Source organism: Carcharhinus amblyrhynchos, chromosome 9, assembly GCF_965287045.1.
Source record: "Carcharhinus amblyrhynchos chromosome 9, sCarAmb.v2.hapA, whole genome shotgun sequence".
NCBI lineage: Eukaryota > Metazoa > Chordata > Chondrichthyes > Carcharhiniformes > Carcharhinidae > Carcharhinus > Carcharhinus amblyrhynchos.
In genome coordinates, this window is record NC_137332.1 from 68,168,896 (window position 1) to 68,184,092 (window position 15,197).

The 15,197-nt window shown below is 39.5% G+C and overlaps 1 protein-coding gene across 1 annotated transcript in view; it reads right to left on the reverse strand.

The window, feature by feature from the left end:
* Window positions 1-880: 880 nt before the first annotated feature.
* Window positions 881-15,197, reverse strand: part of LOC145347910 (regulator of G-protein signaling 5-like) — a 47,129-nt gene continuing 32,812 nt past the window's right edge. The window contains exons 3-5 of the mRNA XM_080195880.1: window positions 13,802-13,863; window positions 6,576-6,742; window positions 881-4,669 (exon numbers count right to left, since the gene is read on the reverse strand). Of these exons, the coding sequence (XP_080052006.1) occupies window positions 4,508-4,669; window positions 6,576-6,742; window positions 13,802-13,863 (391 nt within the window). The 3' untranslated portion in view covers window positions 881-4,507. The remainder of the gene's footprint in view (window positions 4,670-6,575; window positions 6,743-13,801; window positions 13,864-15,197) is intronic.

Genomic DNA, 15,197 nt, shown 5'->3' on the forward strand with positions numbered 1-15,197 from the left:
TTTTCCCTTCAGCCTCATCCTTCAATCTACAAGCTTTCTCTAGGTTTAGCTCAATAGATGTAGATTTGTATGTTATGACTTGCAAAATATAGCTGAAATCCAACTGAATGTATAAGTAGCTTCCATTTTGCAATGTTCCTTTAACTCTTTACTGCATTGTGCTGATTCCTATCAGATTCCATTTCTGTGCTTGTTCTTTATCCTAAGGGGAGGAATGGCAGGCAGGCAGATAATTATGAGTCTGAATAGAGACCAGGAAAAAAGAAACACTTTAAAATGTTATGGTCTATTTTGTGTTTAATTTTTCCTGCCCAATGGTTTCATTCTCCATTCAACCATTAATCAAAAGGAAAATATACCTTTTCCTCAGAGATTATTTCATAAGCCAAAGTTTTACTTCTGACAATAATGGTGGTTTTTACATTTGTTCGCCTGTAATTTGATGTGTAAAATGGGGTGAATGGGGTAATTTCATTAATCTTAATTTTCTTTCAGGTGTGGGTCTTCAGTAAAGTGTGGGATTGGTGATTATATGCTAATGTTGAAGTTACTGATACCTCTCCTCTGACTTATGTACGAGTGATAATGAACATAGAGCAATAATCTTCCTGGTCTGTTTATTGGATTTAGTGACTTAAAAGGTCATTGAAAGGATAATTTGGCATTAAACCAAATGATTGTTGCAACCTCATCATCTTACAGCATTAATAATTCAGCTTTTCACTGTGTTGTGAGTACTGTAATTTTCATGGAGGAAAGTACACACTGTGATTTTCACCACAGATTCATGAAAAGTATGCATTCATTTAGTGCCACTTTGAATCCAGCTGCAGCTGCTTATGAGAAAATCATTAAGTTACCCAGAAAGAAATAGTCAGACTTTGATATATTGATACACATTTACTTCATTAGGTTCCTAACTCTTTCAAGATCAGACAGTACGCATGAGAAGGCCACTGCAGCCGTTTACCAGCTTTAACAGTACATTAATGCTCTTATAACAAGAAAGGGATAAATGTAACACCCATAATAATTCAAATGTTTCAGTTAAAGAACTGAACTCCCAACTGAACACTTCATAAAATTAACATGAAAGTGTTGATAGGTGGTGGTTTAGAATTTGCTTCTGAGTTGGATCAAGATAAAAGTGAAGCGTTACTTTTATTGCCATTGTTCATGGGTCTATTTAATGAACATATTTAAATTCATTGCTATGACAATATAATGCCTGGAACAATTACATTTGCAATAGGAGGCTGGGTTTCCCATCGCCTTATGAATTAAATGTTGGGTCTCTATGATCGAAGACGAGATGATTTCTTGCTCAGTAAGTTACCCATATTAAAAATTCCTCCATTTTGCTTGGAATGTAACTATTATCTGGTTGTGAAATGGAGGGCGTAACAACACATAGGTTGGCACCAATCAAATCTGGATGGTACTCTAACCTGCTCCCCTTCTGCAAACTATTCTTGGCATTATATAATCCATAGACACTGTCAGATCATGGAGAGTTCAAACCATTGGAAAAAATACATGTTGCATACAAAGCAGAATAATAATGAAAAAGTTCACTTTTAATAATGAGCAGTACTTAGAATTTCAGTATTTGCTTCATTTCGATGTTAAATTGAAACAGAAGTTGAGTAATAATGTGATTTTACAATTCAGTACCAACCTCCCATTATGATTTTGGCTTCAGAAATGATTAAACTGCTCATTTGGATGGCATTATTTTCTGGCTTTAAAGCGATCAACCTCACCTGATGGAGCCCAGCATAAATGGATTCTCACCATTAAGTGCCAAGCTCAGCAGCCAACAACTGCTCAATCAAAACATAGAGCATTCAAAGCAAATTTCAACAAGGTGGCATCCATATCGAGTCAATGTATTCTTATTTTACCACTGGGAAGAAAAGTGAAGGCAATAAAGCTAGCTGATTGTGTAGCATTTGGTAGAGTTTGTTATGAACTATTGACCAGGCAATGTTTGTGTGTTTGTGTGTCTGTTCTGAATACCAAAAACACTCCCATTTTGTGCAGAAATCAATTGTTCATTCTTAGGCAGAAATGACCGTATTCTGTACAAGTGGCAAGCCTCTAACTTGTCATCACCCAATCACTGTTCCTTCATCGGACCTGCTTTGTTCAACCTGGGTAGTGTCCTGCACTGTGGGCTTTGGCCCTCACCTAGGTTTCTCTCTGACCTCTCATCCTAACAATGGAATTAATGAAGCATTTACTGAAACTCTTCCTATGGAATTGTCTTTTAAGGTAAAATTATGCAAAAATGGAATATGAAGAAACATGCATTACACAGTATATTTAATAATGATCATGCACTGACTATACAATTTTCAATACTTAAAGCATTTACTTTAAATGTTTTGGTTAATATTGTCAATGGGCAAGGAATACAATGCTGACAAAGTATTCTATTCATTGCATGAGTATAGCTACCTTTCTAGGAATTTCTTCTATGTTTAGTGTTTGTCTTTATAGTTTATCATTGATGCAATATTATACCACATGTTTTCATTAGGAGGACAGTATAGAACCTCATTAATACAATGTGGTTAGCCTGTGTTATGTTCCAGCAAAGCATATGCAAATCATTGTTAGGAAATTATGCAGTTCTGCATTAAAGTCAGTCTGATGTGCTACTCCTTAACATGGCAGTGCAGTCCCTCTTAAATTCAATCTAATTAGTCAGATAATTGACGTACAAAATAAAATCATTCTATCAACAATTCACAAAACGTGCTGCCATGTTTATTTGTTACAGAGGATGAGACGAAATGTGATTGTAAGGATTGAGTAACATTAATATCTGATTATCTGACTGCCTTCAGGCATTTCCTTTCTTTAAGTGCTCCACTTATTCCCGCCACAATACAGTACGTGTGAAGTTGGCAAGGACAACTTTCTAGGGCCATTTCACCTCCATCCTTTCTTGTTTTCCTTCAAGTCATTCAACACATTCCAGCCATTCCATGACAGAGTTGGTTTAATCTTAACATTGTTAGCAGATAGCCCATCATAGAAGGAGAAATAAATGTGCTAGAGCAGAATAAATCTTTCAGTGATGGAATCAAGACTATTTTATTTCATGTTTATTGGCTGCTGATGTTCATAAGTGACAAGAATAATTTTTTCATATGAGCTTAAATGTATTTGGGAACTTCATATAACTGGAAATAAACATCTGACATAAGATGCATGTGGACCTATTAGTAGAGATTTTACTTGGACATGTTAATATAGATTATATATGGATATACAGCAGTGCCGTAACTGTGTATCCTGATACTTCTTGGTTTATTTAGTTACTTTGTTTGAATGTGACATGTTTATTAGGGGGTTGTGCTAATATTGAGTTAATTGATTGTAATGGTCAGCATTCAGGTGGATTGACCGTGTTGAGCTCCAATCTCTTTCTCTTTCACCCTGCCTTCAACAGAATCTAATTGAAATGACATGGTTCAAAATCGATTTATGGTAAGTCCGCAATCCCAGGCTGCCCCTGCCAGTGAAGTATCTGTGATACGTTGTTGCCACTGAAGTATTGTAGATCATGGAGAGGAATTTTGCACGTTCTGATTGATGAATGTGCTATTTATTGAAACATTTCTCAGACGAAGTAGGGAGATATATTTGGTGTGATCAAATGAATGATTGTATGAACTTGTGTACAGGCTTCATCCAAGTGTGCAATGCAGTCTACAGTTAAGATAGGATAGTCACACCACACCTTAGGAAAGGTGATTATCTGGTGGTCAATATAAACAGCTAGAACAGTCATTTATCAAGGCTTGTGTTGCCATAAAGCTAAACCTTGAGGGCTACATCTGCTGATACTTGTATTGCTTACTCCGTACACTGTCAGTGCTTCTGTGGGTTGAAACAAACTATCAGAATATTTATTGTAGTTTAAGAGCATATTCTTAAACTATAGATATATCCAGAGCAAATATAGTAAACCTTTACTACTAAATATAGGAACCTTTTGATAACTCCAATAAGATACCTTCCACAGCATTTGCTATACCTACTGCGCACAAGGAGAAAAGATGCTTGCTCATAGAAAAAGCAGTGTATTTTTACTTTCATTTCTTTCAGAAGGTTTTTCCAGACTCTTGTCATGATGGTGATAAGAATTTTAAAGGAATGAATTAAATTTTCCAAGAATTTGTTTGAAGCCACAAGGTTATTTATCACTGGATATAATCTCTTCAGAAAAATATAGAGAAAGAAAACACACATAAAAGACAAGTACAACATTAAAGGTACACTTTGCCATAGATGGTGCCTGTTTATTTCAGGGCTATGCAAAGACAAGTGTTAGATTTAAATGATAGCTCAGTGTAGTGCTCAAAGCCTTAAAAGAAAAAAAATCATTTGGAATAATTGCTGTAGCAAACAGCAGTGAGAGAATATTCACTTAGCGACTCTGTGGGGAGACCAATAGTCTCACTCTATCCAGCCTTTGCACAGCCCAGTTACATTGTTACTTTATCAGCTCCAGGTAGAGTTCAGATTTCAGAAACCTGCTGAATGAATCCTTCTCCATCAGAGTGAGCACTCTCTTCTGGGCCAGTTCAAATGTTGAAGTTGAAGGTTCAGCAAGGCTCTTCACCGTCATCTCTTTGGTGTAGTGGTCGACATTAACCTAAATGGCAGAAGGCAAAAGCTCAGTATGTGCTCTCATTACATTGTAAAAGCATCATTTAGCCATTGAGAATGTTTGGGTTCAAGTTCTATATTCTTGTTTTAAAAATCGAATAAATTTGGATTTCAAAATGATCTGAAAGTATGGATGCAATCTTTAACCTGGAATGTTTATTCTATGTTCTAGACCTTTATAGGTCTAGAAAAAAGTCTGGAAAAGGGAAGCACTTTATACACAACAGTACCATTTTCACGGAAAACAAGTCTTCCGAATGTTTGGAAAGATTACTTCACACACGGAATATGCATGGAGCCCTGTTATTCTCTGTAGCATTCATCAGTAATGTTTTGAAAAAAAAGTGTCCTTGGCTTTCTATTTGTAATTAAGCAATAATTTTTACAGTTAGAGTTTAAAGTGTGCATCCTCATGATATCCTCATGATACAAGAGCAAATGTTCCTTGCATGGTATTCCGAAACAAAGCGGCTGTCAAAGAAGAGACCCAGTACATTCCAGATGTTAAAATGTACATGCTAGCATACATGACCATTGGGGAAATCTTATCCTAAGTTAATAAATTCATAACTCCATGCTGCAGAGAAGATCTACAGCTTTCCAGGAGCAAGAAATCTTATATTTCAATCAGCTGCATTTTTTTTTGCCTTGGAATGAGATGAGTGCAGACAGTGCTTTAATATCCTCTAATCATGTGCTATTGCTTTTTGTGTCATCCAATTTCAAATCATTAACATAACATCACCATCATTAGACAAGTGATGTGGGGTTGTCAGTGTTGCACTGGGGTGGGCACAATGAGTCTCACAAGTCCAACAGGTTTACTTGGGATCATAAGCTTTCAGAGTGCTGCTCCTTCATCACGAGAGTTAGTTCACAAATAAGGCAAAGGCACAATTGCAAGATAATTACAGATTGGAATGTGAAGAATGGTTGGAATGCGAGTCACATTCCAATCTGTAATTATCTTACAATTGTCTCATTGACTATATAAACATCTCCACTCACCTGATGAAGGAGCAGTGCTCTGAAAGCTTGTGATTCCAAATAAACCTGTTGGACTTTAGCCTGTTGTTGTGAGACTTTGTACCAGGGAAGACAAAATAATGGGCCAAAAGGCAGATAATTCCCCTAATCTTGATGGCTTGCATGCTAGGATTCTGCAAGAAGAAGCTATAGAAATAGTGGTTGCATTGGTTGTAATTTTCCAAAAATCCTTGGATTCTGGAGAAGTACCAGAGGTTTGGAAAACTATCAATGTGGCACCCCTATTCAAAAAGGAACAGAGGAAAAAAGTGGTTAATTGTAGGCCAATTAGCTTAGCATCTATTGTTGGAATCATTTATTAAGGAAGTAATAGCAGCACATTTGGAAAATCATAATCTAATCATTCAGAGTCAGGTTGGCTTCATGAAAGGGAAATCATGTCTGACTAATATAGAGTTTTTTGAGGATGTCTCAACCAAAGTGGATAGAGGAGATCCAGTATTTGGACTTCCAGAAGGCATTCGACAAGGTACCTCATGAAAGGTTAAGTCCTTGTGTATATTGAAGGCTGAAATAGATAGTTTTGATCAGTAAGGGAATCAAGAGGAGTTGACAGGAGAATGGATGTGAGGAACATTGGATCAGCAATGATCCTACTGAATGGCAGAGCAGGCTCGAGGGGCCAAACGACCTATTCCTCTTCTTATTTCTAATGTCTTATGGTCTACTACATTGACGTTTTCCACTAAGGTGATCTTCGCGATGAGCATACAGCAATAAAAACCATGAAGGAGTAAGTCAAAGGATATAGAAAGAGATTTCATTTCTTCAGTTAGAAAGGGTGTTATATCTCCCTGTCTCAAACAAAGCCAAATCTACATTGGCTCTTCTGATGATTGTCCTACCTCTTTAGGAGCCTCTTTCTCGATGAAATCTTCATAGATCTTCTTTGCCTTGGAGGCCAGCTGAATAGGTGACTTGGTTGCTTTGTAGTCCTCACAGGCCATCCAGAACTCGATGTTCTCCTCGCTGTGCTCCGATTGGAGGAAGGCTTTGAAGGCAGCCTGGCCATCTGGAAACAAACCAGTGGAAAATAGCTTTCTAAGTTTATCTTGTTTCACCACAGCCATCAGCTGGAATAGATTAAACAAGCATATTTCATGGTTTAATCACAAGCACTTTCATTCTGCTGTCAATTAAATCTGGCTACAGTGCTTGACATTCTTGGCCACATATGTTTGATACCATATATGAGAAAGTTTGATGACTGTTTTGATATGGACCACTGAGGCAAAAAACTGTCCAGATGTCGGCAGAAGGCAAACAACTCAAGAGACCACCAGCTAAATATCTCCAAAGCGGGAGATCTTAGGGTTCAACTCTTCAGGTCAAACAATAGGTTCAGATCTCAGTGCAACTCCAGAAAGCGCTAACTTCAGTCTAAGAAGGACACCAGCGTTAAGCAGAAGAAAGAACTGATGACAAATTGCCCTCAACTTTCTAAAGCCCAATAGAAGGGGTATTGCAAAATTCCAGCATAGTTGATATTACATTTGGCCTCAAGTGATCTTTTGACAAGAGTGTGATCGAAAAGTGTGCATTTAGAAAGAGAGATTACAAATAACTACAACAAAAACAGAATCCTTTTCTCATGATTGTTAAAAGTTTTATTTGATGTTGTGAATTTCCACTGCATTTGTATGAAACAAGAATGTTGAATGATCAAAATCATCATAATGCCCAAATAGCATGACTGCAAAATACATGGCAGATATTTTCTATCCGCGCTTGCCCCAAGACCAGGAAATCCTGCCTGAGGTGAACAAATCTTTCCATGGTCATAGAAACCATAGAACCATGGAACCCTACAGTGCAGAAAGAGGCCCTTCGGCCCATTGAGTCTGCACCGGACACAATCCCACCCAGGCCCTACCCCTATATCCCTACATATTATTACCTACTAATCCCTCTAACCTGGATACTAAGGGGCAATTTCTTAGCATGGCCAAACAATCTAACCCGCACATCTTTGGACTGTGGGAGGAAACCGGAGCACCGGGAGGGAACCCATGCAGACATGAGGAGAACGTGCAAACTCCACACAGACAGTGAGCTGAGCCGGGAATCAAACCCAGGACCCTGGAGCTGTGATGGTCCGTGTCCTGCCCACTGCAATTCCGGTGGAGGGCAGGACGAGAAAATTCTGTCCCATATGCTTGAGGAATATTTAGCTTTACAAAGTCTACAGCAGTATCCACCCTTCTGTCCAGATCCAGATATTCCACCGTTCCTATCCAGTGGTCATCCCTAAAGTAGTAACATTGAATTGTAGGGTATTTTAGGTTTGAAAATATTAGTACTGTTTACAACTGCACAAACTTAAAGATTAAATTGGAATGCATGATACATTTGTACTTATTTAGTAAGGAAGAAATTAAAGGCAAAATCTGTCCTTGTGCAAAGTCCAACACAATTACCTGCAAGTGACTTTTATTACAATCCAGTCAACAGCAGCTACATTTCTACTAGTTCTGGATGATGGAAAATGTGAATACTGGAGCTTTTGTTTTGCCTTTTTTTGTGTTGGGACATTGTGATAAAATGGGGAAAAAAGAAATCCAATAGTTGGGAATGTGTTTTGATGGCTGCAGTTTTAAAGGGAAAATAAACTATATTTTTAAAGATAAGAGACAAATTGTGACATTTGATAGAACTAGGGCTTTGGCATGCTGATTGGCATAGAAGCACTAGGAACAAGTGTTACCTAAGGCAGGTTTGGAAACATAAAAACATAAGAAATACGAGCAGGAGTAGGCCATCTAGCTCTTCGAGCCTGCCCCGCCATTCAATAAGATCATGGCTGATCTGAAGTGAATCAGTTCCACTTTCCTGCTTTCTCCCCATAACCCTTAATTCCCCTGTCTATCAGAAATCTATACACCCGTGACTTAAATATATTTAATGAGGTAGCCTTCACCACTTCAATGGGCAGAGAATTCCAGAGATTCACCACCCTAGTGAAGAAGTTCCTCCTCAACTCCGTTCTAAACTGCCCTCCCCTTATTTTGAGGCTGTGCCCTCTAGTTCTGCTTTCCTTCCTAAGCAGGAAGAATCTCTCTACCTCTACCCTATCTAGCCCCTTCATTATCTTGTATGTCTCTATAAGATCCCCCCCTCAGCCTTCTGAACTCTAACGAGTACAGACCCAGTCTATTCAATCTCTCTTCATAAGCTAACCCCCTCATCTCCAGTATCAGCCTGGTGAACCTTCTCTGTACTCCCTCCAAGGCCAATATATCCTTTTGCAAATGCAGGGACCAAAATTGCACACAGTACTCCAGTTGTGGCCTCACCAGTACCCTGTACAGTTGCAGCAAGACCTCCCTACTTTTATATTCTATCCCCCTCGCTATAAAGGCCAACATTCCATTCGCCTTCCTGATCACCTGCTGCACCTGCAGACTGGGTTTTTGCGACTCATGCACAAGGACCCCCAGGTCTCTCTGCACTGTAGCATGCTGCAGCTTTTCACCCTTTAAATAATAATCTCTCCTACTATTATTTCTGCCAAAGTGGATAACGTCACATCTGCTAACGTTATACTCCATCTGCCAGATCCTCGTCCACTCACTCAGCCTATCCAGATCTCTCTGCAGACTTTCTGCACCTTCCACGCAATTCACTTTTCCACTCATCTTTGTGCCATCAGCAAATTTTGTTACCCTACATTCAGCCTCCTCCTCCAGATCATCTGTGTAAATGGTAAACAGTTGAGGCCCCAGCACCGATCCCTGCGGCACTCCACTAGTCACCAACTGCCAACTAGAAAAGCACCAACTCTCTGCTTCCTGTTAGATAACCAATCCTCAATCCACGCTAACACCTTAGCCCCAACTCCATGCACCCTAACCTTCTGCAGCAACCTTTTGTGAGGCACCTTATCGAACGCCTTCTGGAAATCTAAAAACACCACATCCACCGGTTCCCCTCTGTCTATCGCACTAGTCACATCCTCATAGAAATTAAAGAACAAAGAACAAAAACAGCCTGGGAAACAGGCCCTTTGGCCCAACAAGCCCGCGCCGCCATTTTAACATTACCAGTCCCCCCTCCACCCATGACCCTTATCTATTGCTTTTATGGCAATCCACATCGAGGGAAACTAATTTAGGGACAATTTATTACCTCCAATCAGCTAATGGCTGTGAATTAAAAGAGAAAAACATTAGTATCATACCACATCCTTTTACATTACCAGGGACGTCCCAGTTATAATGAACCTTATTTAAAACAATCTCCTATATCCTCCCATCTCCAACCCAATAAATTTGTTAAACACGACTTCCCCTTCACGAATCCGTGCTGTGTCTGCTTGATCAAACCGTACTTTTCTAGGTGTCTTGCTATTTCCTCTTTGATGATGGATTCTAGCATTTTTTCAACTATGGACGTTAAGCTAATCGGCCTATAATTCCCTGCCTTTTGTCTGCTACCCTTTTTAAACAATAGCAGATGGAATGGATCTCACATTTGCATGTTAAAAGGTGAGTTTGTGTAATGAAGGTAATTATGGGTGACTTCTGAGATGGTTAGTTCAGATATGGAAAGATGAAAAAGTTTAAGTTTATTTATTAGTGTCTCAAGTAGGCTTACAGTAACACTGCAATGAAATTACTGTGAAAATCCCCTTGTCACCACACTCCGGTGCCTGTTTGGGTATTTAGCAATGCATCCAACTAGCACGTCCTTGGATTGTGGGAGGAAACTGGAGCATCCAGAGGAAACCCACACAGACACGGGGAGAATGTGCAGACTCCTCACAGACAGTGACCCAAGCTGGGAATCAAACCCAGATCATTGGAACTTTGAGGCAGCATTGCTAACCACTATAAAAGAAAGACAGTACATCAGAGACAAATTCATCCTATGGAGAAGCTGGTGTTGAGATTGCAGCCACATAACAAAATGTTGTGTTCACTCAAGTTTTGCCTGGAGAAAGTATGTTTTGAGAAACTAGTTGTCTTTGTTCCAAATTGGAAGCAAGCCCAACAGATCTAGGTGCCTCAGTGTGGTAACTATTGTTGGAATTTGCTCATACTTTTAAAACCAATGGGATGTTGTTTTGGGAGGTTTAGCTCTGAGGTTAGGAAAAATAGAGGATTTATAACTCGGTAAATTTAAATCCCAAATTTGTTAGTGGGGTGGGGGCAGTGGGCGATGGAAGGGCCTCATGATCGGATAGCCTGGGTCAGGGCAAGTCTGTCTATACTCCTAAAACCTTGGCCATTTCCTGGACTGACTGATTTTCAGGTTGGCATCAGCTGGTGGGAAAGTCCTGATTTCCTCAGTCAAGCCACTGGTTAAAATAAAAATCGGGCCCAATGACATCATTTATATAAGGATTCTGCTGTTTTCCAACCAGCAAGAATACTGGGCTTTTCTAAGGATTACATACAACTCACAGCACAGAAACAGACTATTTGGCACAACATTAATGTCTATAACCTACACAAGCCTCTGAGCTCCTGACTTGTCAAACTTATCAGCATATCCTTCTATTCCTTTCTCAGTTACATACTTGCCTAGCTTCCCATTAAATGCATCTATGCTCCTAATATCAGTGATGTAAAGTTCCATATTCTAATCATTATCTGGGGAAAGACTTTTCTCCGGAATCTTTTCTTGCATTTATTAGTGTCTATCTTATATTTATCATCTCTAGGTTTTGACATTTCATGAACGGATGTTTCCTACATCCACCCTACCTATTTAAGTCCTATATAATAATATCAAAGAACTCGATCAGGTCACCCTTCAGTCTTCTGTTTTCTAGAGAAAAGACCCTCAGCCTGTTCAGTCTTTCCTGATTGCTATAACCTCTCAGTTATCTATGTAAATCTGTGTTGTACATTCTTCAGTGCCTCCATATCATTTTGTAATATGAAGGAATGAACAATGCACAGTACTTCATGTGTGGTCTAAACAAAGGTTCTCTATGTAACATCTCTGCTTTTCAATTCTATCCCTCTAGAAATGAACCAAAGTTCATTGTTTGCTATATTTATGGGGCTGATAATGTTAATAAATTGTGAATGTGTACCCCGAGATTCATTGTCCATTTTAAAAACATACTTTACGAGGAACATATGGCCTTCTATCTTCCTAACAAAATGCACCACCTCTCGTCTTGTCTGTAGTGAAATGCATTTGTCATTTACATGCCCATTCCACAACATCTTCCAGTACTTTGAAGCTTTCCTAAACATTAACTATACCTTCTTAATTTATTGTCATCTGCACATTTTGAAATTGTACTCCTGATTACACCTATGAAGCATTCTCTTTGTTATCTTTTCATGGGATGTGGTGGTTGCATTGATTGCCTATCCTGAATCGCCCTTGAGAATGTGGTGGTGAGCTACTTCCTGAGCTGCTGCAGTACATTTGGTGTAGATACACCTGCAGTTCTGTTAGGGGAGGGAGTTTCAGGATTTTGACTCAGTGACAACGAAGAAGCAGCAACATAGTTGCAAATTGGGATGCTGCGTGGCTTTGAGGGGGTATTGCAGGTGGTGGTGCTCCCATGTGGCTGCTGTCCTTGTCCTTCTAGGCAACAGAGTTTGTGGGTTTGATGGATACCAAAGAAGTCCTAGCAAATTCATGGAATGAATACGTTAGCATTGCTGCCTCAACACCAGGGACCAAGTTCAATTCTGGCCTTGGGTGGCTGTCTGTCTGGAGTTTGCACGATCTCCCCATATCTGTGTGGGTTTCCTCTAGATGCTCTGGTTTCCTCCCACAGTTCAAAGGTGTGCAGTTAGATGGATTGGACTGGGCATACTAAACTGCCCTTTAGTGTCCAAAGATGTGTAGGTTAAATGGATTAGCTTAGTAAATGCACAGTGTTAAAGGGGTAGGGTGGATGGGAGGGCCTTGGTGGGATGCTCTTTTGGAAGGTCAGTGCAGACTTGATGTCCAAATGATCTCTTCCTTCACTGTAAGGATTATATTCTATGAATCTTGGAGGTTAGATAAATTGCAGCCATTGTACACTGGTGTAGGAGGGAGTGAACCTTTAAGATGGTGGACAGGGTGCTAGTCAAACAGGCTACTTTGTCCTCAATATTGTTGACCATCTTGACTGTTTTTGGAGCTGCACAAATCCAAGCAAGTGAACAGTATTCCCCCCATTCCTGTCTGGTGCCTGTAATGCTGGAATTCCCAGCCTGTCACGTGTTCTTAGATTACAGTATTTATTTTATTGATGGTAGGCAATTCGGCAATAGCTATGTCATGGAGTATCATGCCGAGGTGGTTAGACTTCCATTGTGTGGCACTTGAGACATAAACTTACTTGCCACTTATCAACTCAAGTTTGAGCATTAATCCAGGTTTTGTCATCTGTGAGCATGGGCTACTTCACTATATTAGGAACTATCAATAGTACTGAAACTGTGCAATTATCAATGGACATTCCCATTTCTGACTTTATGGCCCCTTACCAAAGACTACAATTTTACTAGGGTTCCCTGAAGTCATACTCAGTCAAATACTGCCTTGGTGTTAAGGGCAGTAACTCTCACCTCACAACTAGAATTCAACACTTCTGTCCACATCGGAACCAAGGCTACAATAAGGTCTGAAACTGAGTGGTCCTCACGGAACCTAAGCTGAACACATTATTAGTAAGCGCTGCTTGATAGAACCACAAATCGCACTAATGATTGAGAGTAGGCGGATGATGTGGTAATTCACAGGATTGAATTTGTCCTACTTTTGGTGCACAGGAGACACCGGGGCAATTTCCCGTATTGTCAATTGGGTGCCAGTGTTATAGATCTTGAGCAACAGCTTGGCTAGGGATGCAGCTAGTTCTGCAACACAAATCTTCATGCTCTTCTACACTCCCAAAGGTAGAGTGAAGGGCATGCCAGTCCATGAGGTGACAGATTGTGGTGGAATACAATTCTGCTGATGAGCTGTTTTACTATGCTAAAAGTGCTGGAACAAGACAAATTCTTGTTATATGATGCCCCTGCATCAAATTATCTACATTCTGAAGTAAAACTAAATTGACTGAAATCTTTGAGATTGTTAAAACCAGAATCAGAATAATGATCATGTTCCTTACAGTTGTTCATCAGAAGCTTTTCCAGAGATTCACGCCACTTCAGCGCCTCTAGTTGGGAAGGCCTACAGGAAGAAAAACCAGATTATTTTTGAACAAGTAGATACTTCAAGTTCAACCCACTACCAAATCATATTAATTGGTCAACAGTGTAACTGAAAATATTTAGGCAGTTACACAATTTGGAAAATAACTGTTGAAGTTTATTGGGAAGACTGTCAGGCGATGCATTTTATTCTTGTACCATCATGCTACTTTCTAGAATTGTGGGGAAGTCTCTCCTTAGCTTTCATCCAACAGTGCATTTAAACATTGAAAAGAACCACAAGTGATTCACAGGGGAATAATGAACAAAATTGTTGCTCAGCCAAAGTACTCATAGGGCACTTTTGGGCTTTACATATTGTAATAGATGTTAATGAAGTTGCTTTTCTTGGCTTCTCTGAGCACCATGCCACATGTCTTAATTGTACTATTGTGCCCACAAAGTGAATTTTTATTCAAGTGTTTCATATGCAGAGGGTTGCACATCAGTTTGTTTTCATTTTCACATTTTTTAGAATTATGTTTAAACGTCAAAGCTATCTGGTTTGCAAACCTTTCATGTAGCAATATTGAACACGGCAACATCTTATGAAATGATTATGTTCTTTTGAATGCGCCTATTTTTCATATGTTTCCCTGTTTCCGAAATTCTAGCTGTTATAAACACAGTGAAGGTAATATTTGCGGATCTGGAATTCTGAAGGTAGAAGCTAGAAATTGGCCATTACTGCAGTTTAATTATCAAGTTGGGAATTCAACTAAAGAGAAAGCCATTTCTTGCACACAAGCCATTTGGATCTCTTAAAGCATGCTTTGTGACACTGGAGGTTGCAATTGTCTGTAGATGACATTAACATTTAAGAAAAACTTGGACAGGTACATGGATGAGAGGGGTGTGGAGGGATATAGTCCAGGTGCAGATCAGTGGAACTAGGCAGAAAATGGTTCAGCACAGCCAAGAAGGGCCAAAAGGCCTGTGTCTGTGCTGTAATGTTCTATGGTTCTATGAGTTGATGTATTCGGTATAATCCTCTTCCCTTAGAGTTTTATGATTACAAAAGCCAGATAGTTACCATTGTCACAGTTACAGCAGATTTCAAACAACATATCCAAATACAAAACTGGCTCAATGCCCTCTTCTCTCTGGATTTTAGTATTTTCTTTTTCCCATACATCACAGTGCAGAAGGAAATAATTTGGTCCATAGAGGGTGCACAAAACAATCCCAACTAGTTCCTACCCCCGTAACCCTGTTAACCCCCCTGACACTAAAGGTACAATTTAGCATGGCCAATCCACCTAACCCATACATCTTTGGACAGTGGGAGGAAACCCACATCCTGATAAAGCATCA